Genomic DNA, 25,902 nt, shown 5'->3' with positions numbered 1-25,902 from the left:
CTCTCTCTTTCTTTCTTTCTTTCTTTCTTTCTTTCTTTCTTTCTTTCTTTCTTTCTTTCTTTCTTTCTTTCTCCATTGCCTTCTTCTTTAAATATACCTTTCCTACAGCCTCCTTTAGCCCATGTTCTCTACCTCTATCATCCGTGGCCCTATGTTGGTCTCCCTGTGCCTTTTCTATAGCACTCTGTGTTTCATTTCTAGCCTTTTCCTAGCTCTTCCGGTCAGGCCCATGCAAGTAAATAAATAAATAAATAAATAAATAAACACATAAAATAAAGAATTGAAAACAAAGCAGCCATGTTAAAGTCATTGCATGCTGAAACTCATAGCATGCCTTTTCTTAACTGTTTGGTCCTTGAAGAAGAAACAGGTATTTAAGATCTGGATGGAGGAGGACAGTGTGCCAGCATCTGAAATACACACTGCCACACTGCTGTGTGAGTGCATACATGAGCACGTAGCTTCCACAAACACAGAGATTCTCCAATGCTGGATACTAGTGTAGACATGTCAGCGAGTGATGGATGAATGGCTGGCACGTCTTCTGTGACCTCTTGTAACTGAAGAGTGGGGGATGATCGTGCAGGCACTAAACAGGCACAGGGCTTCCGTTCTGAGTTTGTATTGTGCTACAGAAGCCTCTGAGAATGATAGTCCTCACCAAAAGTTTTCCTAAGACTCATCTTAGTTAGCATACAGTGTCCTGGGAAGCCACTGAATTGACCAACACCTCAGGGAATATTCCGGTCATGGGAGTCAGATCTGTATTAGGTTTAACTTCCAATGTGATTGTAAGCTAAGAGTGGAAGGATGTAACGAGCTTGAACCTGAAAGAGGATGTCTCAGAAGGTGAAGCATCTCCCCTATGCCAGGCCCCAGTGGACAGTGTCATAGGGTTAACATCCACAACTGCCAGCCAAAGGGAGGCTCCCCCTCTGTTGTGAGAGACCCCAGTGGCTGGATTGAAGCTGGCTTTGGCTTGGGTTGTTCTCATGTCAGGATGAACATAAATGTTCATGGATGAACATGTATGGCTTGAGTCTGTGGTAACAGCTCTAAGATTTGAGGTGGGGTTAAAGGGTTTTTAGGTATGTGGTTAATTTCACTTCTAATTGAATGTTGCTTTCTGGTAGGATTTAATGAGGAAACTTAAGCCCAAAATAATTGTTTCCAAACAAGACAGATAGTAGTCTATAAAGCTGGTGTATGTTTCTACATTCTTTTAAAAAGCCAAAATGGTAAAATATATTCAATTTTCCTGTTAGATAAATGCCAACTATAGCCATTTATTTTGCATTAACTGAAAATGGCTATATTTGACAGATATTTTCCTAATATATTTGATATCTATATATCATATATATCAAATATAAGAAATTGAAAAGTAAAAAATATTTTTTAAATGGAGGACAATGTTTTCAATCAAAGCTTTTAAGCAATTGCTAATAGACAAAACCAAGATGCAGTTAGTTCATGAAGCATTGTCTTGGAAATAATTATGTCATAGAAAGGGCTATGATTATGCATTTTTTTCATTCATGCAAATTCTTAAAATAGAAAACTAAAAAGAAAATGACATTCATCTCATGAACTTATATTTGCAATGGCATCCACGGGGAGGAGATAGAAGAGTTCAGAACAAAGCATGCACAAGTTAAGCACCTTGATGCTACACTGCCACTGTCAGCTGATGAGGAGGACATGTCCATGCTGAACATTTTACGGAGCCTAGGCCGAGCACGCTCGCTTGTTTTAGGAACAGGGTCTTGTCCATCTAAATCATCAAGGGTGGACTGCCTTGAGATCAGCAGGGTTGCTTCAGTGTAGCAGCTAGCAGCGCAAACAGTTACAGAAACACAGAGTTAAAACCCAGTGGTGCACCAAGTCACACAGGGACAACTGAACAACACACCAACACACCGCCATGCGGCAACCACACACAACAGCATCACCGACAGGATGACCACAGCAGCAGGGGGGGGGGGGGGGATCCAGGACAGGGAAGGACCTGTTTGGCAGGATGAATAGGATGAATAAACAGAAGAAATTGGAGTTGGAAAAAAAAAACGTTACTGGCTAGGGATTAGCTTTGAAATGGTACTCTCTGCATGAGACAAGAAGCAAAATAAGGATGAGATCCAGAAGTCATCTTACAAAGCCCATATCCTTGTAGCTTTGCAATGCCATTGTTTGTTTTGTGACCGAAGAAAATATGCTTTTTTTTTTTTTGGAATTGCAAGTCCAAGTCCACAGAAAGCATTTCTCAACTCAACTGCACAAGCAGAAATAACTGCCGGTAAAATTTGTAGAAAAGATTTTAGTTTTATAATACGGTGTTCAAAATGAGAGCCAGAAGCTCAGGAATTTGCGCTGAATCTTCCACCTCATTTTCTGAGTCATAGGGACCAAGCCAAGCCAGATTCCTTGCACTTAGAAGAGACGCTGATTGGATACGTGGCAACCAATGTAAGAAATAAAACAGTACAAAAACAAAAACAACAACAACAAAGGAATTCTAGCAATGCTGGACACTCACTTTTATCTGTTAATGTTTTCCTTTAACTAATTTTTATTACAGATCGTGCTTCAAGTTTTGGTGGGTGTCCCAAGGGAGAGAACCCGTTGATGAAATTCTTCATTTCTCAGTACCCAAAGGAACAGCCACTGTAGTGCAGACATGAGATGTCTCCACAGCAGGAGCACAGTAACTTCTCAGGTGCCATATTTCAAATGACAGCCTCCTGTCCACTGCTGTTATACCTGAGAATTATCCTTGGAATGTAGTTAACATTTGCAGCCAACGTAAACAATCCTTTGGTAAGCCACACACCTGATTTTATGAGGAACTGTTAGAAACTGGCTCAACATCTGGCCCTGAATTTAAAGGATTTCCATTTAAAAAAAATCTATTCATTTGCTAGGTTCCCATTCTGACTCTATCTACTGTTCTTAGGTGAAAATTTGTGCCGTGGATGTTGGGACAGAAACTTCAAAGGGAACAGGCCACACCACGGTCATTCTTGCTAAAGGAGGGTGGTCATATGTTCACCAGACCTGTTTGCTCCAAATAGAGAGGTGTCTGAACAATCTTCTTGGTAACATGCTATCTCTCACCAGTACATGGGTTCCTGGAGACCTTAAAGGAGGTGGATTTTTATTTGAAGACACTGGGAGTGTCACTTAGCCAGCTATGAAGGGCAAATTTGTTGATTCATAAACTCACAATGGTGGTACACCACCTGGGAATGTCTCTAGGGAAGCTCAGTGTTCTCACCTCAGTGTTCTTCGCATTCCATTGTTCCCATGATTTTCTTTAAATGGCTGTCTGACTATCATTTGGTTCTAAAGTGGGAGTATTTGGAAACCAAGAATCTTTTACTCACCCTCCTTCACCCCTATGTAGGAAGCAGTGTTAGTCAACATTGAGAGTCTCCAGGGCATCCCGACATGCCTGCCTCCTCCACCCCACCCCTCCTATGCTGCATACATTTGCACACTGATGCACACCTGCCCATCACTGTTCATGTAGTAGTTTTGTCGTCACTTTTTCTATTATGGCAGCAGGGACTGCAGCCAGTGCCTCACACGGACCTGCATCACATCTCTAAACCATGTCCTTAGCCCACCCTTCCCTGATAAGGAAGCAGCCACTGTGAGCTAGACTGATGTAGGTAGGCACTTAAGAAAAATGGGGGCAAAATGGTCTTTGATTCACAACATAGAAATTAATCAGAGAGAGAAGGATTGCATTCAAATGCTCTGATTTCTAGTTATGGAGAAACTTGTTGGAATGAGATCCAAGAGTAAGACTTAGAGATTCCACACAAGTCAGAAGTTATGGTTTACAAAACATCTAAATAAACTACAAAATGGACAGTGGGTTTTTACTTCAGCAAAACCTGTGAGACAAGAGAAGTAAACCTTCCATTTCACAGAGATCCTAGGATGCTCTCACGAAGGGTGCCGGGAGCCAGTTGATGCTGTCATCGATATTTTTGCTTTAGACTGTTGCTACTACTAGTAGATTCAGAAACTACTGTCTGAGCAAAGTGCAAAAGTATAGGTAGAAAGAGGAGAGAAAATACATTTTACCACTCTGATGGTGGTTTTCCAACTATTATTTTATTCTAGAACTAAAAAGCATCTTAAACCTCATTTCAGTTAGAAAATAGATGGTTCACCACAATGCTCTAAGAGGAATGTGGATCCAAGTCTCCCTCCTTTGACGAAAAACATATTAGCTGAAATATTTTTTATTTCAGAGCTTAAAAATAACCAGAGTATTCCCAAGTTATATAAAATATCAACCTTTTATTATTCCTGAAAAGACCCTAAAAGAGTATCTATTTGGGAAGAGAGGAAGGACTGTATCCATTAAGTTTTATCTACACAGAATCAATATAGACAAAGACACACACACACACACACACACACACACATGTCTATACACATATGTAATTAAATAAGTGACTTTTAAAATTTGAGTTTTTACATACTTACATATGCATATATATCTTATATGTATATATGTATGTACATAAGTATGAGTGATATATATATATATATGTACACACACACACACACACACACTCACACATATATACACACATCATACACATATATTTATATGATTTTTTTTTATTTCCACAATGATAGATTTGGATCTGTGTCAAAGGCAAATATGATGTATGGCTGTGTTTGAATTTCTTAGTCAACTTAAAGATAACAATTCAGTAACATATGAAACTATATTTCGAGGTAAGAAATTCTCTATTTAACCACTTTCTCCAATGGGTACAAATTTTAATTTTCAGTTTTGTTTTTCCTTCACTGGTACTGGTGACTATATCACGGGCCTTTCATAGGCTGGCTAAATAAATGGACAATTGAGCAACAACCTCAGTTCCTTTGAGTTTTAACTTATATTTTTGAGTTTGGTAACAATAATGTGACATTCTTCCTATCTCCTTCCATCCAAAATAAAATGTAGACAATATTTTTGAAAAAAAAATATGTTCAACAGCTATTGTGCTGACTGGATGTGTGAAGTATGAGTGTGGGCCACCAGAAGGTTCTTCTGTCTTTCCTCACTACAGCAGGTGGAGGAGGCAACAGCCTTATGTCAGAGAATCTTCTCAAATCGAAACCATTTGGGGGATGCCCTTGTTTTTATTTGTTCTAGAATCGAGTTCAAAGATTGACCAAGAACAGGGATTTTTTTTTATTATTTTAGATATTTGATAAAAAAAATACATGGCTATCCTCAGAGATATAATTCTTGGCCTACAAGATAGCCACATGGTATAGTTCATCCAGTCACGTGTTCACCCTGGAACTGTTATTTTTCTTCCTAAGTCAGTGAGATGGGCCTACTGAGCTCTATACAATGGACTACAGTAATGAAGAATGCCACGGTGCAGAGGGTCCTGGGGCTTTTCAAGGTGGACAGTGTACACTTGCCTGGGAAGAAGGGAGAGACATCAAGAGACAGTATACCCATCATCACCATTAAGTCACCTGCTGTCCTGCTGTGAACAATGCATGTGTAACTGTAAACCTAGAGAAGAAGGAGGCTAATATAATTATCTCTGACAGTTTTACTCTAAAAGTTTGAAGTAACAATTCTGAAAAAAAAAAAGATCATCAACAGAAGGCAGAAAATATTAGAAGGAAAGATACTTGGTGGAGCAACCATTTTGAAAAATGATAAAAATGTAGCCCCCACATAAATAGTAATGAGTAAAATGCAAGTGGAATGGATCATCCTTATTTGCCTGAATCTCATAAATCTCTAGGCTGTGCCAGTTATGTATATGGATTATGAAAGCTGTTCACTGTTGATGGCTGCTTTATCCAGTTCTGTCTATAACAGGAGAATGTTCCTTCAGCACTGCTGCTTAGATTTGCAGGGTCAGGGTTACCACCCATGCTTCGGGTTAACCTTCACCACTTGCATACATTCCTCATCTTCGCCAACGTCTACCTCATTCACTTCATCACAAACAAACCCATTGTTTAGAAAGTAAAATACCTGGAGATACTGTCATGGGAATCTAAGCTATCCATCCTGTGTGCTGCCTGGGCCCTGGAACCAGCCCCAGAGTGCTCATCAATGGTATCCAGTCCGGATTCTCTGGAAAGCTTCATCATGTGGTTCTGATAGTACATATGGATGCTTTCCCGTGTTGGAACATTGCCCTGTAGAAGAGGGGACATCACAACAGTTCTCACAAAAGCACGTGTCTGAACAGTGCCAGCTGTTGTTAATACTGAGAGCTTGGAGCTCTTGCACACATCTACGATAAGGGCGCATGGGATGCTAGCTAATTAGGAGGTGAATGTCAGGTCATTTATGGTCGTCAGGGTTAGTCAATATTACTAGATACGATGGTTGATCTTTACTGTCAACTTGACTGGATTTAGAACTACTTAGGACATACTTCTCAGAATGCCTCCAGGGGCATTAATAGAAGGGTTTAATGGAGGAAGGTGGATAAGTCATGAATGTGGGTGACACCCATGGACTGGGATCCTGGACTGTATAAAAAGTGCAAATAGAGAAATCCAGTCATGCTGGATAGTTTTATGTCAATTTGACACAAGAGAAAATCATCTGAAAGGAGGGAACCTCAATTAAGAAAATGCTTCCAGAAGATTAGACTCTACATAAGCATTGTCCCAGTTACTGATTGGTAGGGGAGAGCTCAGCCTATTGTGTGTGGTTCCATCTTTGGGCTGGTGGTCCTGGGTTCTGTAATGAAGCAGGCTGAGCAAGCTAGAGGGAGCAAGCCAGTAAGTAGCACTCCTCTGTAGCCTCTGCATCAGCTCCTGCTTCTAGGTGCCTGCCTTGTTTGAGGTCCTGTCTTGACTTCCTTTGATGACGAACAGCACTGTGGAACTGTAAGGCAAATGATGATCACTCCCAAGTTGCTTTTGGTCATGGTGTTTCATCACAGCGATAGTGTCTAACTAAGACACCAGCTGAGTAGCAGCATTTATCTCTCTTTGTTTCCTGTCTGTGGATGCAAAGTGACTTTGACTTCCTCTCCTACTGCTGCACCTCCCTGCCATCCCCATTGTAGACTGTATCCCTTCAAGCTGTAACACAACCCTCATCCCATGTCTGCATTTGCTAGACATTTTATCACAGTGAAAACTAAGGTAAGTAATATATGCCAGGTGTAATTTTTACATGAGGACAATTTTGCTATATCACTGTCCCCTTTCCAGAAATTGGTTCAAGCTGAGTGGAGAATATCAAATCTCTGCTCAAATAGGTTAATTTCAGCTATGTCATTTATTTTCATTGTTAATTTTTATTTTTCGTATACTTTATATATTTTAAAAATGTTCTCAACCCCATTATGGTATAATTGACAAAATTATATGTATAAAAAATAGACTTACCTTTAAACACAATCTACAAACCATATATAACTTTTGTATGTTTTGTTAGCTTCTCCTCTTATATCCTAATTATTTTTCTGGAGGTTTTAGATCAAGATTCCCAGATTAAAATCCTATATAGGGCACACCACACCTATAAACTCTGATAGAAGAGAAAAAAAATGAATAAACTGGGGGTTTTCCAAGGACCCATGGGGTGTGTGTGTGTGTGTGTGTTGTGTTGTGTTGTGTTGTGTTGTGTGTGTGTGTGTGAAAGGGGAGGGGTTATGAGCATGAGATACATCTCACACAAAGAACTAAATAGTTATGTAATGGCTCTCCAGGAAGATAGAATTTTAGAGTTTTAGATAGGGTTGTCTTCATCAGGTTTCTTTTCCTGTGGTATATACCAATTCCAAAAGCAATTTGATGGGAAAGAATGTGTTCAGTTTTAGAGTGTATAATCCATCACTGAAGGAAGCCAGGGTATGGGGTCAAGGTGGGAGCTGGGAGGGAAGAACTGGAGTAGAGTTCACAGAGGAGTGCTGCTTACTGGCCCACTTGTTTCCCATGGCTTGCTCAGCCTCCTCTCTTACTACAGTACCCAGGACCATCTGCTGGAGATGGGATGTAACCCTCCTGTATCAATGGCACAGGAACTTGCCCACCAGCCTTGTGATGGAGGGATTTTCTCATTTGAGATTCCTCTTCTCAAATGGCTCCAGCTTGTCCAAATTTGGGGGAAACAAAACAAACAACAGCAGCAACAACACAACTAACCAAGACACAGGTTGACAATCCAAAATTCAAATATCCCCACATTTGAAACCCCTTGATTGCTGGCTGGCATGATGACAATAAGTGGAAAATTCTATAGAAGCCCTCCTGGACAGTTGTAGTTAAAATGCAAGCACACTCGGAATAATTTTAAGAAATAACTTTCAGGTCATGTGGATGATGAAATAGAAATACAATTTCATGTTTGTATTTGGATTTTCCTCTCCCAAAGTACTTCATTATTTAGCTGAACATATTTTGTAACCTGAAACCAAAATTGGAAATTTGAAACTCCTCTGGCTATATGCATTTTGGGCTGAGATGCACCAAGTCCGTGTGGACTTGGCAGCTGTCTGAATGTAGAAGGAAGTAAAGGAGAGGCTGCCACCAGCATTACCTTCTTTATCTCTCGGGTCAGCATGCATCTTTCAATCCGCAGAACTGTGGAAATGTCGATATGTTCTCTTGAGATGGAGTTGAGCCAAGTGGTGAAACTGTCCACTGTGGCCAGGAACAGAACCCAGGTGAACTTCAGGATATTAAATATCCTCTTGATGATATTATCTAGGCAGAAGAAGCATGGCACAGTTTCAAGGGCACGGCACGCTAATAAGTGCTGTGTTGTTGAGTACACTGTGAAGTATATCACATCCAGATCTGAATTTTGCAGGATTGTCCCTAATGGGGACTGGGCTCCTCGTCTTTAGAGACACAGAGGGAGACTGAGGTCCAAACACCTATGTAGCCCTCTACACAGAGAGTGGCAGAATTAATCCAGATTCAGGTAGGATTTGTCATGTGAGTCCTAACAGGTCTCAACATAGTCCCTCAGGACTCCTAGAGACTGACAGGACCCCTAAAGATATCAAGCTCTGTCGGGGGTCAAGTCCCTTTTACATGTGAAACTGTTAACTATACTGTATGTATAGAATCTCTACATACCATCCTTCATAGTTTGAGCCATCTCTTGATTACTTTTAATACTTGCAACTAGGAACACTCTATTGAAGTGTTTGCTACACTGTGTTATTTAGAGGAAGACAGAAAAAAAAAAAAGATCTGTGTGCATTTAATAGAGATGCATTTTTTTTGTCCTAGAACATGTTGGTATGTGGTTGGATGAACCTGTGGCAAGTGAAACCTATACATATATAGGCCTGACTGTAAGAAATTAATTAGAGATTACAACCCAAAGTGTACCTAGTATTGACTCAAGAACAGGAACGATCTGTGCCTGCCCCATGGGGGCTCTTTAATGCTTTCCTACAGCTACATTAGGGATTATTGGTGGAAGCTCTTTAATCCCTTGCATTCGTACTTCTGGCAAACGATCTTATCTTTCTCCATGAGCTGTGTGTACTCATACACCACTGATCCATCTTCCTCACACAGTTAGATGGGATTTTATGTTAACAGTGAAACTCTTCACACGGGATCTGTCATCATCTCCAGGCAGCAGAAGCCCTGGGATTGCTAATATGAGTTTTATCCTTGACTACAGCTGTGACTGGAAACACTGGAGAGCTGTCACACAGCAGCTCAGCTCAGAGTTCTATTGTGATCAAACAATAAGCACATCTCCCAGACCCCAGAGTCTATCTTTCAGGCCTTTGAACGCTCAGAAAGATTAGGGGGAGGTTTAGTGACTGGTGACCTCATCCTTAGGAACCTTAAAAACTAAGAAAGTTCTATCACTTGAAACAAGGTGGATGGCCGTAGAGGACATTGTAATGCACTAAATAAGCCAGGTGCATTATTTAATGAAAACCACATGCCAGATGCTATCACTTACATTTAGAAACTAGACTAATGATACAGAAACAGAGAGCAGAGCCATGGTCCCAGGCCAGGAATGAGCTAACTAAGAAGTGGCTCAAGGCAAGCTTGCAGTTATATAGGAGGGTTATATTTAGTGATCTACAGATGGCGGGGCATGGAAACTAGCAACTATGTATCATGTTGGCATTTGCTAACAAGTAGACTTAAGGAGCTCTAACTATGGCAGGGAGGTAGGCAGACAGGTGTATCTTCTACCAGGCTGCAGCAGTCACTTGGTTTTGTAGAGGTATAATGAAGCCATATGTTGTATGGCTCTTACTATCAAAGCAAGGAAGACTCAGAATAGAAGGACTAGACCATTCGATCTGACATCTGTCTGTCTACCCTGATCACTTATGTATGTGAATAATCTCTCAATCACATGCCAGCCCCACAGACCCCTTGTCTAGTGTGAGCAGATGTGATCACTGAGTTGCCTGTCTTTGCCTCCCACTAGTTTCCTCTCTGATTTGAAGGTCACAGTTTGGCTTCATGATACAAGAAAAGAGCTGAGTTTGAACTAAGTGGTCTAGAAGGGATGACAAGTTTACTTCTAGTAAAGTTTTGCTTTTACCCAAGAGTCATGTAAGGAAGGGAGCCTCCAAGCGAATGCCATACCTGAGGGGTTTGAGGGGGAATGGGGTGGCCAGTAACAAGATGAAAAAACCAGGTGGGGCTAGAATCTTGATGTCTGATGTCCCCGTGGGAACATTTCCTGCCTATGCAGCTGCCACCCGTGCTGCTCTTCAGGACTTTTCTGGGCTGCTGCATCCCTATGTCTCCCATATGTCTTAAGAGGTGAGAAAGAACAGAAGGTCCTTTGCTGAGCAAAGCAGCAAAGGTAGAGATGAAGGGCTCATGAAGTGGGATGAAGGAAGGGTCTGCTGATGCCACAGAGGAGTGACACCAAGTAAGAGACTCCACAGATGCCTCCCTTCCTCTCTGCACTCCCAGTTTCCTAGTTATCTGATTGTTTGTTTGTTTGTTTGTTTAGTGTATGCGTACGCTGGTGCTCATGTGTGAAGGCCAGAAGAGAGCATCCAATGTCCTCCACTGGCATTCTCTGTCATTCCCTTGAGGCAAGTTCTCTCCTTGAACCTAGGGTTGATGTTTTTTGACTAGGCTGGATGTCACCAAGCCTTCATAATCCTCCTGTCACCCCCACCCGTCACCACAGAGCTGAATTTCCAGGGCTGTGCAGGATTTCTGGCTTGTTCCCTGCACCCTGAGAGCTGAACTCCAGTTCTTAGAATTATGCAGTGAGTTTCTAACCTGTGAGCCGTCTCTCCAGCTCCCCTTATCCATTTAAAGAACTCTAGACTAACATATGTAATCTCCATCCTTATTTGGAGAGGACACCAAGATACATTTACGGACATAAAAAGAAAGTTTGAGCTTTGCAGGCTGGAACAACTTAGAGCAAAAGCCACTAATAGACTGCAGCAGGTCTTGGGTTTTTGACAGCTTATTCTTATTTTTCAACTATTCACAATTACACACTTAGAACTAATGGTTACTCGTTTAACAGTTCATCACTTACCTACTTATTTCTACATTTGTATAATTTATGGCATATTTTAAAATAGCTAGCAGAGAGAGGATTCTGTCTATTCTTAACACAAAGAAGTAACAAACATTTGAGCTGATGGAAACATTCATTAGCCTGATGTCATGATCCCCCATTGTCTATGCTTACCAAAGTATGTATGTGTGGTACTGATATCTCAGCTCAAAAAGTAAACTTTAAAAAGTCCTATTTAAAAACAAAGAAGAAGAAAGATCAAATTTTTTTTTTAATGCTTATTCTGGTAGTTTCTATACAGCACCATTGTTGATCTCGTCTGCGGGCACAGGCATAAAGGATTTTACAGACAGATAGGAACCTAACATTCTATCCCATGCTTCAGAGGCTGATCATCACTCGGGAGTCCATTTCCATCTCAGAAGAGATGGGATTTCAAGGGGTAGGATTGAGATCCTTCGGCCTCAATCCATATACAAGGTCGGGTTTCATAACCTTGCAGTATCTGTATTCACCACACGGGGCAGTGTCATTTCCTTTCTTTCCGTTTTCCATATAAATGAATTCTTCCCTCATACAATATAGCCTGATCACAGTTTCCCTCCCTCTGCTCCTCCCAGTTCTCCTCCTCCCATACCTCCCACTCCCCCAGATCAATTGATCCTATGATTCCCTTTAGAAAAGAGAAGGCCTCCCAGGGACATCAACTGAACATGACCAAAGAAGATACAATAGGACCAGACAAAAGCTCTGTTCTGAGGCTGGTTTAGAACACAACAGGAGGATAAGAGTCCCCACAGATCATCTTTGTCCCTGTTTTGTTACCTGGTCCATCGGATTTCTTTTTGATTGGCTCTTCCTCACGATCTTCCCATTCCACTGGACCTGCACATAAAATACATTTCATCAGATAGACTGTGTATTATAGAATCTTGAGAAATTTTCATGACCAAAGAATATTCAAAAAAAGATTTTGGCCAAACATACACTTGTTGAATAAAATGATGGTGAGGTGAGTTTGCCTCATTATATATTGAAGCTAACTCCATGGCTACTAGACTCAGAAGCCTGTAACAGTGACCCATTAGCATGACAGAAGGGGACTGAGTCAGAATACAGTCACGGTTCATATTTAAGCTGAGCTAGAAGCTGATGGCTTGACTACTGTTTATTTCAAACTCAAAAGGAAGGCTTTTTAAATAAGTAGGGCTAGCATCATTGCTTATGTAACTAACTGTACAAAAATACACCTCTACTACACAGAGTAATAAAAAATATTCAAGACATAAGTAAAACGAGTAGGAAATACAGGAGAACATTTACTTAATATTGGGTGGTAGAGACTTTCTTTTTTAACAAGATAATGACTCAGAAATATCAGAAGTTTAGGCATGTTTTGATATCAAAGCAATTCCATATTGTTTAGATAGTCACTTATCATAAACTAAATTAAAAGCATTGGACAGGGAAGTGTGATTACCACATGCTACAGGAGGCAATATGACTGATGTACAAGCAGCACCAATTAATAAGAAAAGAACAAACACTCCCATAGAATAGCAGAGGACAGTGGCAGCTGTGTTTGAACTGTCAATTATAAAGTATAAATTATGCAGGTAATAGAAAGTAAAAATGCCCAGTATCATTAGATAAGAATTAAACTAAATTCCAATGAAAACACAAGTCATCTCTCCTCCCTCAGGAAAGAAATAATAAAAAGAACAATGAGGGCCTTGGTATGACATTATAAGAAATGTACTTCCTTTACCTGGCATATAAAAGTATAAATTACTAAAAACTTGTGTGTGGGGGGAACTATTAAAGTGTATGAAGCATAACCTTTCATCTTTCATTCAGTTCCTACTTTTGAGAATCTATTCTGTAAGTGTGTGTTACTCTTAACCTCTGTCAGGCGTTCGTATACATTCATGTATGACTACATGTGAATTTTTTGCAAGGATACCTGTTATTGCATTGTTCCTTGTGATAAAATCAGGAAGCAATCTTTTTGTCCATTAATGATAAAATAATTGGGTAAATTATGCATAACTGTACTATGGAACCTTTGATAGCCATTAAAAAAACCAAAAACCTGGCAGTTTCATGAATACTTAATTGGAGAAATGTTCATGATATATTACTAATGAAAGTACAAGATGCCTTTGTGCACACAAACTCAAATCTGAAGTGTTATTAAACAAACAACATGCATTTGCCAAAGGAAAGAAGACCAATGCCCCATCTGGGTAGGATGCATTTTTCTGGGAGGCTGGTGTGTGTGTGTGTGTGTGTCTGTGTGTCTGTGTGTCTGTGTGTCTGTGTGTTTATGTGTGTGTATGTATGTGTGTGTATCATGCATGCACATGCAAGTGCATTCACCAGATTCTACCACTTGGCTTATTACACTGGGTGTAGATTAAATTTGTTTTTATAAAATGCAGTTATTGTTACCAGGAGATACTGAGAAAGGAAAGGTTAAAAAACAAACAAATTTTATAATTAATTACATGAGAAATTTTGAGGTTTTTTTTAATTTCTTAACTTCAAAAGGAGCCTACAATTGCATTATCTTTGTACAGAATCAAACTATAGCATAAAAATCTAGGATTTCATTCAAACACATCATTTAACTTCCAGGCTCCCAAGAAGCAGCAACTGTTACTAATACAAAAATGAGGGATTTCGTGTTTGTTAGTTTTCCTTCTCTTACATTTAGACCCTATGATACATATCCATTCACACTAGAAAATACTGGGTTGAGGTACTCTGATTTTCTTTGTACCATTAGGGGTTTCAATAAGTGTCTGCTATTTTGTAAAATATTTTCACTTAAATATCAGAAAACTACTAGATAGTATTTGTACTAGCTATGTTTGTGCCAATTTGACACTAGCTAGAGTCACTTTGGAAGAGGGGACATGAATTGAGAAAATGCCCCCCCCCCCGTCACTGTGGTACATTTTCTCAAGTGACAATTGAAGTAGGGTGGCTCAGCTCATTGTGGGACCACCCGATCTTTATCACAGAATAGAAAATTAATTAAGGAGAATCCCATCATGCTTTGGTAATACAATCCCGTCAAAATCTTCAATTCTATTGGATTGAAAACCCCATCTGGAGGCATCCTAGGTATCCCAGGTCCCCTGCAGCCCTCCTCTGTGGTGCACAGCCAATGGCTGCTTCCTGCCTCGCACTCACCCTCCCCAGATCCTTTGCGTCTTCCCTTCTGCTCTTCTCTGGCCAACTTTTTCTTCTCTTTCCTCCTCTGTCGTAGTGCTGTTTTAGGATCAGTAATCCAGGCTTGGTAGACGAACTGAAAGGAGATCGTCCAATTATTTTCTGACTTTCAAGAAGTAATTGAAAATGAAAATGGACCTAAGTCAAACTTCTTCTGTGTAAGAATGTTTTTCTCTTACAAATTTCTCTTACGTTGCGTTGACTTCTGCTGGTTTAGGTTTGCTTTGTTTGTTTGCTTGCTTGTTTGTTCGAGTCAGGGTCTTATTATATAATCCTGGCTGGCCTAGAACTTGCTCTGTAGATCTACCTGCTTCTGCCTCCCAAGCTTTGGGATTAAAGGCATGCACCACCACACCCTCCTTACCCTGTTCTTTTGTTACCATAAATTGTAACACATAAACAGATGTGGGAATATACTTCCCTTGGTGTCACAGATGATCTTGACATAAACTCTGGGTGAAAAACAAACCATCGTTTCACCAAAACACCACCCCCGTTTGTAATACTCAGTCATAACATTTTTGCTTTGCAATCAAGCTGAAGCCGAAATCTCCATAAATTCCATTAGAGGAATTTCTCCCACCACAGACTTTTTAGTCAACGGCAAAATGATATCTTTAATTGTCGTAGTTACTTGGGAGAAGTAAGTTTTGCGTCTTCAATACTCTCCTAATAGTGGTTACCTGTAACTTGAGAAGGACGTTCTGCGGGAGGGATGAGTATTTTAAACATAAACTAATGTCAACGTAAGAGTGAGCTGCTCCAGGGAAGCAGCGAGGGATGCTGGTGCCTCGGGTTGCCCTTGGTCAGTTGCATTCAAGAGCTGAGGACTGTTGCATCAACATTTTTTAAGCAATAACCAAGAAAGAGCAGTTTGGAAAGAGCCATCCACCACATCCCCCAAAGCATGCAAAAACAATAAAACTAAGACCTGATACATCAAATCAGCCCCCTAGAAACTGTGAAGCCAAGCAGGCATGCTGAACATGCAACACCTGGTCTCAGGGAAGCTGGGTTTTCCATCATCATGGTTAAGACAAGCATACAGAAGGGACAGCTGTAAACCCATATAGTGTCATTTTATCTAGATTATTTTCATATTTCAGGTTTTTTGAAAATACTACATAAACAGATTGGCATTCTGATGTCAATAGAAAATATCCAACTCTTCCACATGTGGAAATATGAGGGTACATGACCCAAAAGAAGAAAAAAAACACTTCCTTTTTCCTCACTGGTAGAAATGTGAATTTTATGGTCAATTAACACAGATGTAAAATTGGTATTATTCCTAGATAACAAATCCAGGAGGTGAAATGCCCTATTTTATAGAATTAAAAGATGAACTGATGTTCAGTAAGATCAAAGCAAGGACTGCTGGGTCTTCACTGAACACATACATTCGCTTGAGAGTCTGGCTACTTGTCTCTCAGGTTTTGTTCATTAAAAGGCAAATTTGCACAATACCGTTTGTTTCAAAAGAAACTGAACTAATAATAAATCTTCAGGCTTAAGAACAACATAGGATGACATTTCATTCAATGAAAGTATTAAACTATTATTCTTTTATAAAATGAAAGAATCCCAAATAGGAGTTAAAAGGTGATGATTTGTGAGTATAGCAGGTACACGGATTGTAGGACATCCTTTTTCTGAAGAGAAAGCAAACAGCTGGGAGGGAGAGAGGAGGGTGGAGAAGAGCAGAATTAACAGACTTTATGAAAAGCAAGTAAAGGACCATACAGTGATCTGACATAGTGAGGAGAACTACTGACTCTGTTGGTCCCTAAGGGGTGAAACCCATCAGTGTCTTCTTGGTAAGAGGAACATTCTGGTCATGCAAGCTCAGGGAGCAAGAGGGGGCAACCACACTGTGAGCCACTGACTTCTTGTTCTCAGGTAGAGCTATCTCAGGACTGCCATTTGAAACAAGCATTTTAAAACTTCAAATATCTGACCAAGGACCAGTTTTGTCTTTTCCTATTTCAGAAAAGGGTTCTGGTCTTCACTGAGTCAAAACATGGAAGATTTTTGCTGACCCCCCAAATCATGACATTGAAGCGCAATCTAACTCACCCCAACTTGGTGGCTTGTCTAGGGTGCTTTTAACTACATCAGCCGGAAGGAGAAAGTGTTTGGAAGTATGCATATAAAGTCTGAGGGCTCAGTTAATAGTCACTGCCATGTGTGTGTTTGTGTGCAGGTCTGACTTTATCTTAACATTTATCTTCATAATTAGAAGAAAAAGAGATTTGTTTTTTATTAAAAGGCCATTAAGCAAAAATGCATATATATATATATATATATATATATATTGAACAGAGAGAGTTTCATTAGAGTATGGATTCTTAACTCAAGTTGGTAACATTGTATAATTTGTCTTCTAATTGGACTGTGAGCATCTGTAGCCTTGTTTTAAGTAACAAAAGGAATGAATAAATTGCAACTTCTCTCTTTAATAATTTAAAAATTACTAGTTGAGAATTTTATATGTATTCCTAGAGAAGAAAAGATAAAGTCCTCACAGAGACAGCAGCAGTGACTATTAATTCAAGTGAGCCTTCTGAAATTTAAAATGAAAGGCAGTCAGAGGGTGGGCTCTGTGGCTCTAGGTAGACCAGCCATATGGCCTCACCTGCGAGCTTCACAGAGACTCAGGATTTCAGGTCCTGTATGACCAGTGGAAACAGGGTAAGCATGGAAATGAGATCATGAGAAAAAGGCAAGGAACGCTGGTCTCTGTCACTATCCCAACTGTTTGCTTAAATGCAAGGACCATCATATCATAATGACCCATGTGTTTTCAAGCTCAGACCTGGCTGAGTTTGGAAGGAAAAGTGTGGTACTAAAAGATACAAGAAGGATGATTTTTTTTTCTTTGTGGATTTTAATGAGGTGACTGTGACATGGGCAGTTGACTGACTTCCATCCTGTATTAGATGAACAACACAAATGTGTAGCTAAACTGTATTCAGCAGTACTGTTGTGCTCTGGGAGTGAGCATGGAGGAAAGGAGGGCTGCTGGATACAGGAACTAGACAAGTGGGTGCAAATGAGAAGGCTGGAGACTAACAAGCTGAAAGGGGGGCATATCCAGGGGAGGATTTTTTTTGTAAGATTGTTCAGACTGTTTTTTACCAGCTTTCTGAGAAAAAAAATTATTAATGTTTTACTCATTACAAACTGATGCATACAGATTTTTTTGCCAGCTTTTTGAGAAAATTATGAATGTTTTCCTCATTATAAACTGATGCATGCAACCAGATGTAACCCTTTTAAAATGAGATGTAACTTACGTAAAAGTATGAAGAGAGAAAGTACACATATATCTGCATTTTCTCTTTCTATTTTTGATAATCTCTGGTGGTGTCTACTTTAAAAAGTCGTAAAATGATAAGAAGTCTGGCTCCTAAGAACTCTTTTTGAAAGACTCACTGTTTTACATCCATACGATGTTTTCATTGTATAATTCATAGAACAGAGAAAATGTAGATATAAGAATGTTTTACTACAGTTCTACGGAGCAGAGAGCCACACGCTACACATCAGGAAAACATGAAATACCTTTGCAGCTCTGATTAAATACTGAAGAATAGTTTTGGGAAGTTTAATGACAGACTTTGGCAAGGCTAAAATGGCTGAGGCAAACTTCCCAATAGCTCTCTACAAAGAAGGACAAAGCAAGAGTAATTAGTAAGGGGAAAAAAAAAACGCAACCAAACAAAAGTTAACAGTTTAATATATGATGTTGCATGGGTTTGTCTCTACAATTAACGTTGAGGTTAAAACATGCCAGTCACCGAAGCTAGAATAAAATGTACTGGGCTTGGAAGTGACGAAAGAGCAGCCTCAGTCAAAGCATGTCATCCATAAAACAGAGCGAGGATGGTCCATGTTCTCTTCTTGCTGTATGGTAAGTGGTGGTTAGCATAAAATTCATTAGATAAAAAGTAAGGCTGTTAAATCATTAGTATTTGGCAAGCACCTTCATTCGTGCACACAAACATGGTCACCAAACACACAGAGGAGCAATAGAGTCAGGGAGCAAGCATCACACACCAAGGAGCCTCCACAAACCACTTGGCCTTTCTATGTCATCACAAAGACTAGCTGTTTGAGTTTGCCCAGTTATGAAAGGCCTCTCTAGGGAACAATACATAGCCTTATCATGGGCAATCAGGGGGTTTTGTGGATACCTTTCTATATGTCCTGTACTATGACAAATGGGATATAGCTGTTCCAGCCTGTGGTCCAGAGGTAGGAGAAACATGTACAAAGAGTTCACTCCCATGCACTGACAAGGCCTCATCTTCAAGAAGGATGGATTGTACCCCCATTAACACTGTAGTAGAAGGTGGGTCAGAGTGGGCTTGAGTCAGCAGGTTCTTGAACAGAGAGATCTCAGCTGAAAAAGATCAGAACTGGGCTGGCCGTTTATGGTTGTTATTTAGTATTCTGAATAACAGAATTCTATTATTTAGTATTACAATTAGTAATACAAAACCTAAAGCTAGTTTTCAAGATTCAAATGCAATATTTAAGTGATCGTTTCAAAGCAGGGCATGTGTATTATTTACACAGTCAACTCTTTCACACATGTAACTGTGAGCCCAATATTCAAGAAATCTGAGGCGATGCCTAGAAATCTGTCTACTTGCAACAGAACATTTTTTTGTTTAGGTCGTCAAAGTTGCTTTGGTTTCAGGGACGAAGAGTTGACCTGTTCCTGTGAAGTGGTAGTTACGACGTTACTGAGAGGGAGTATTGCTACAGTTTAATTAGAAATACACAATTTTAGATATCCGCCAGAAGACTCTGAGAGCTGCACCATAGGAGTACAGAGGTGGTCATCCAGGCCTGCAAGCAAGACTTGCCAATTAAAACACAACTGCTTCGTTTCTACCCTGTGATAGGTGCCATTTCTCCCATCCCTCTAATTACCTGGAATGCTGACTTCCGTGGTGGTTCCTCATCCTCCTTTTTAAGTTCCTCTTCTTCCTCCTCTTCACTATCCGTTTCAAACAAATAATAATCTCCACTCCTGACCACTAAGCAAAACAAAATATTTGCTTACTTCTTGAAATAGACACAAGAAACCTGGGGGCTTATTAATGAAATACATACCCCCCACCAAAGATACACAGATGGCCCTCAAGAACACCACAGGGAGATATGTTAGCAGGAGAAATCAGACAGAAAGAACCCATTTTAGTCTAAGGCTGGCATGGCTGGGTCTACAGAGCATGAGGCCTTGTCAGTGCCATTTAAGAGATGAGCAACTATGGGGTTGACCTGGCAACTCTCTCCTTCTTCTTTGTTTTATAGGGCTGAATCCATTTGGAGATGCCAAGATACTTGAACACTCTTGCTTTGCAATAAATCAATTTTGATTATCTAGACAAAGGCCAGAGTGAAGTGGAAGATTTGGCATGGTCTGTTACAGACAACCAACCAGGGTGACCCAGGATCAAGGCCAGTGCCACCAGCCTCTACTTCACTTTAATACTATGCAGACCTGGCTTCTCTACATGTAACACATGAGGCAACAGAAGACAAGACATTAGAAAGAGTAAAAAACCAAACAAAATAAAATAAACAACAACAAACACATTGCCACAAAGAGGAAAAGGGTAGGTAATATCAAAAAAATAAAACAAGATAACAACAACGTGTCCGACTGCTCTTACAAATAGCTGTGGGACTGACTGAGGACAGCAGCTTTGGTCCATAGGGTTTGGCTCTGTCATACTTCTGGTCAATAAGCCATTCCCTGAGAACATAATGAAATCCAAGGGGAACTATACTGACCATCAGGTACAAAGCACAAACAGTATGGCCTGCTTCTGCCGAATTTGACACTTGCCCTGCAAGAACACACTGTCTGTGTCAGGAATGGGAAAAAAAGAAATCAGATATGTCTAGAGACTTAAAGACAATTGGGAAATTCAATCTTTATATGTTTGAAAACTTTTGAATTTAATGAGAAAAGAGATTCCCTTCTGATGCTACAAGACTTGTACCATCATTGTGGGAAAGCATACTCATGATTTCTAATTGTATATGGGATTGCAAACTATGAAGGCATCCCTGGGGTGAGACAATGTGATGTTTTAACTTATAATTTGGGTTTATACCTCATAAGGTAACAGGAAACCTTGGCTTGTTTAAAACTAGTTGCTCGAATGTCACTGGCTATGGTCAAAAAGTTGAACCATTTCATCTACAGTATCAGATGACTCTGAGCCTTCATTCAAGAAGATGCAGAGTGAATGAATTGGGCCTTATATCCTTGAACAGAAGCACTGTGATTTGTTACTCATGTTTTGAAGGAAAAAAACCAGGCCTAGAGGATTAGGTCCAGGCCCAAGGGAATCAATGCAATACAACATAAGGTCATAATAAGCAAGAACAAACCAAAATTACAGCATTACATTTGACAGTGAGGGAGACCATTCAAGTAATGCCTTCACTTAAGCTGAGAGATTTTGCAGGGAAGTTTTTGTGGACTCTACATCACATAGTCTATTGGGACAAACACAGGGCATTATGAGATAGAACATTTTACCCTCATTATAGGCATGAAGATCAACTGTAGCTGGAGTTGTATTCAATCATACCTTCTATCATTTTTATTCATAGGGTTGAACCCAAATGACTTTCATCTCAAACATTGATGTTATCATTAGTAATATCACCAATTCATTATATAAACAAGTGGAACTGATATACTTGAAAATATGAAACATTTTTCCAAGTTTCTAAGTCCTTCAGAAAATATTGTTGAATCAAAGCTAGAGAAGTCACTTTCTTTAGTGTGTGCTGCTAGTGATAACTTAAAAAGTACATTGTACAAAGTAAAAAGTCCATGTACATTAGTGCAGTTGAAGACAATGCCTCCAGGCTGTGTCCAGATACAAAACACAGATGCTGGTGTCATCGATAAATTACTTGGTATGAACCTAGCTTTTAGAATTCCACCACTCGTGTCCACAGAAACTTGATCCTTTATACTAGGCATGTGTCAACAAAGCAAGGTTAGGTATTGAGAAAGGACACATGGAACTGATACAGAGACACACTCCAGAGGGAAAGAAGGTATCATTGAACAGCAATAATGCAGTCCTGTGTGTGTGCATAGGTTTGGAACTAGCAAATTTGCCACCACAGCTTGTGCTGACATCTTTGCTGGGAACCAACCATCTCAATGAGCATTGTTATTAGTAGACACTGCATCTCCACTTAAACCCAGCATCTCTCAGAAACGATTCCAATGTCCAGCCCAGTCACTCAACAGATAAAAGCAAGGTCCTCTAATAACATCCTTTCAGATCTAAAGATACTCAATGGAGCATCAAGGGTTAAAACAGTCAAGACACAGTCTTCCCCTTTTATTCCTTTCAAACGTAGAAAGGAAAATATGTTATACAGAAGAAATTTAGTACCACAAGAAGAATACGGTTCCAAACCATGTGTTACAGACAGCTCTCCATTATTGCACTGTAATATGTTGTAACAAGGCACGTGGAGTTGATTATCAGAAGAGTTTGATATAATGAGGGTAAAATGAATCAGAAAAATTGAATGCCATTAACCGTCACTGGGAGCTGAGTTGTTACCAACATGGAAGGTGATTATCAAAGACCATATCCAATTCTTTTGAATTGATTTAGATGCAGAAATGGGGAGACAATTGTAGTACTGCAGGGTGAATATACCCACTCAATATGATGTGATTTCTGAAATGGATAGGTCACACTAAATTAGCAAAGGCCCTTTAAAAACAGAAAAGTAGGCACAGTTTACTTGTGACTTGATAGAATAGGCATTTCGTGCTGTTCATACATTGTTAACCTGGCTAATATACCAATGACCCTTAGACAGAGGAGCTATATCGAAGTTCAACTTGAACCTTTGATCATGGGCAGAAAATTAAGTGGAATCTATTGCAACTATCTCTTTTTTCATTTTAACCTTACTGATGAAATTAAATATTAAGGGTTTACATCTAACTAAATCCAAAGATAGTAAGCAAACTTCAAATTTCATGCTATTTAAATTGCCTTGCTTATTTTACAAGACAACTTCTGGGGTAAGAGACACCAATTGTGGCAATGACACTCATGATTTGGGATGAAAATGACTGTGATTTATGTACTTTTCTAATGGCTTCCTTCTTTCAGGGTTGCTCTTGGCACTGTGTGATCAAACAAATTGTAGTTGTGGATGTATAGCATGAGCCAAAAAAAAAAGGTAAAAAGGTAAAAGATACTATACATTATTTGAAAAATAATAACTATACCTAAGGAATCCAGGAAGACTAGATTATAATGGGTCATTCCACTATAAAACCATTGTCCAGTATTGGCCTTTACAGAACACATATAGACAATGGTGTCTGTAGCCACACACCCATTTTTACCATCAGGAGGGAAACACATTGTAGTTTACGTGGCTAGCAGATGCTGCTTTCCTGATTTTTGCTATTGGGTGGTCAAGTCTGAGGCTGTGCTGCATTCTGGGCCTAGGTGTTTGGGGTATTTATTGTTGCAGAATCATTTTGAGATTTGGAGGAATTAAGGAACAATGTAAATGCATTTAAGGCTATCTGTCATCTGTATATTAAACACGCTTCTAAAAACTCTTGAATGCAAATGAAATCAAAGCTCTGGGAAGACAGGGAGGGAGGCTCATTGACATCCACACCCAGTGCCTTACAAAGAGGGTCACAGACACTTTTAACAGAAGAGTCATCCTTCAGAATCCCAGCAGGAGCCAAACATATCCTTAAGGGTTTTAAACCACACATGGAAAGGGAACAGAGCTCTTGACCACAGATTTAGATAGTGCATTTTGTTCTTTGCTTTCTTACATAATACTCTCTATATCATATCTTTGGCTTGCTTTAGCCACCATGCTAATTTCTCAGAAAGAATGGGTCCATGGAGCCCAGGGACCCATTAGCACAGCAGTGTTCTTACACTCTGACCCCCTATCAAGTCACAAGGGTCAAACCATGCATGGGACACACAGGTCATGGGGAGCCTGAATTCTGGTCAAGGATATAAGGGTTAGAACTGATGAGATTGGAAGAGGATCAAGAGAACCTACTGGAAGCATGATCAACCCAAGGCCGCCACCACTGCTTTTTTTTGCCCTTGGCTTTCTGTTTGTCTGCTTCTCCTAAAATGAAATATGTCCAGACATTAATTCTTAGGAAGTCAGCACACACGTTTTGAAAACCACGCTTTAACAAGTCAAATCGTCAAATCTAGGTAAGTTGCAAAAACACATCAGAGGCCAGGAAAAGGAAGTCTGCTAACTATAAAAGTACTCATGTGCTAACAGTCCCCTGAAAAGTAAACACTGAACGTTCTTAACAGTACGCTACATGTTCACTCTCTTCCTAGGATCTGAGGGCATGTCAAAAAAATATTAAAAAGGAAGTATTCATCAAAAATGTGTCTTATGCTGAATTTTTTGATTAAATTAATATGAAAGAATCATTGCCCATTTAAAAGAAGTACTTAGTGGTAACTAATTCATTAACATGCACCAAGCACAGCCATAGGACTTTTTCTCTTGATAATGTCAGTACATAATTGGAGGAGAGTTATTGCTAGTGTAGACATTCTTGGAACTTGAAAGAAACCATGCATTATTATTTTATTCACTGAAGTTGAAAAGCATGCAGGCGCCTATAGAAGACTGTTAAAGCTGTAATTGGATAAATCTATAATTAAATATAATAACAAGTTCTATGTTTCACAGTGAAGTCTTTGTAATGAGTAATAGCTGAACTTTTAACGGTAAATATGTACAAGTGACATAAAGTGTGAATGCATATTTAATTTTCATGTTGAATTTGTATACATCAAAAGTAGCATATCCAAAACCTCTTCCCTAAAGGAACAGATTAAGCAAAAACCATGCCAATTTCTTTAGAAATATGTCCGTGAACTAAACCAGGCTCTGTTCATTAAAGGCATCATATTGAAGAATAGATGCTTGCAAAATTATTCATTCACTAAATATGTGCTAATGAAACAAACATATCTAGTCACATTGGGAGGCTTCTGACAGCATGGAGATGAGTGGTACTTCACAGCCCTACCAATAGCATGCTGTTACCAGTTGTCAAAGCACTCGGTAAGATGAAAATGTGACATACTTTCATCATCTTCTTCTGAGAGTTTCTGGATGTCCTGGCCTTCCCCTGACTCCTGGGTCAAGCTCAGCATCCTCTCCTTACCCTTTTTGTACTTTTGCTGCCGGGCTTTGATGCGATCCATCCTATAAATAAGGCAGTGTTAATAACAGTAAGAGCACATGCGCAGTAGTCATGTCATGGCCAGCACTGTAGGTGCATATTGTGTATCCAAATATCTGAATCCATGAGCAAAATGGTCAGTTTACTTTGAAGTACTTAAGGATTATGAGATCATTGCTTATTAGCAATAAATAACTCACACACACACACACACACGGAGGTGGGGGGAGGGGGAGACAGAGGGAGAGACATACTGTGCTACTTTGTGTTTCATAGATACTGGGGTTGGTTATATTATCAATAGTCACGATGCTAAGGTTAGCCCTTGGTATTTGTTCTCACTTCGTATCACAGCCAGTCTGATTACAGCATATTATAACCAAAAGTTTTACACTTTTTGTTGGTTTTTGTTTATTTTATGTGAAAGAGTGTTTCACCTGCATACATGTGTGTATGTGTACCATGTCATGCCTGGTGGCTGCAGAGGCCAGAAAAGGACACTGGATCCCTTGGAGCTGGAGATACAATAGATGAGTGCTGGGAATAGATCCCAGGTCCTCTGGAAGATCATCCAGTGCTCTTAATGACTGAGCCATCTCTTCTGCCCCAGCTTTGCATTCTTAACTAAATACAAAGAATCAGGTCTCACTTATGGGAAGTGAGAGAATATTCTAAATGCAGAAAAATTCTAAATGTGTTTGTCCACTCTGAGCTGGAGAGAACAGCAACAGTTGTACCACAGTGCAGGAACATTACAGTTTGCACATTCACCTTAAGTTTCTGTGTAAACCATGCCATGGAATAATCTAATTTATTTAAGGAAATACCTTCCAAGGGAAGAAAATTGAGAACCGAGGTCAAGATGGGATGAAGCTGCTCTTACAAACTCAGGGGA

At 39.7% G+C, this 25,902-nt stretch overlaps 1 protein-coding gene across 1 annotated transcript in view; it reads right to left on the bottom strand.

Moving 5' to 3' along the window:
• Piezo2 (piezo type mechanosensitive ion channel component 2) overlaps window positions 1-25,902 on the bottom strand; it is a 368,900-nt gene that overhangs the window by 31,136 nt on the left and 311,862 nt on the right. The window contains exons 32-39 of the mRNA XM_028774207.1: window positions 24,909-25,030; window positions 23,849-23,920; window positions 19,682-19,788; window positions 14,702-14,816; window positions 12,329-12,388; window positions 8,561-8,727; window positions 6,032-6,198; window positions 1,663-1,830 (exon numbers count right to left, since the gene is read on the bottom strand). Of these exons, the coding sequence (XP_028630040.1) occupies window positions 1,663-1,830; window positions 6,032-6,198; window positions 8,561-8,727; window positions 12,329-12,388; window positions 14,702-14,816; window positions 19,682-19,788; window positions 23,849-23,920; window positions 24,909-25,030 (978 nt within the window). The remainder of the gene's footprint in view (window positions 1-1,662; window positions 1,831-6,031; window positions 6,199-8,560; window positions 8,728-12,328; window positions 12,389-14,701; window positions 14,817-19,681; window positions 19,789-23,848; window positions 23,921-24,908; window positions 25,031-25,902) is intronic.

The sequence above is a fragment of the Grammomys surdaster genome, unplaced genomic scaffold (genome assembly GCF_004785775.1).
Source record: "Grammomys surdaster isolate TR1022 unplaced genomic scaffold, NIH_TR_1.0 239, whole genome shotgun sequence".
In the NCBI taxonomy this organism is placed as follows: Eukaryota; Metazoa; Chordata; class Mammalia; order Rodentia; family Muridae; genus Grammomys; species Grammomys surdaster.
This window is presented reverse-complemented; position numbering and strand designations above follow the sequence as displayed.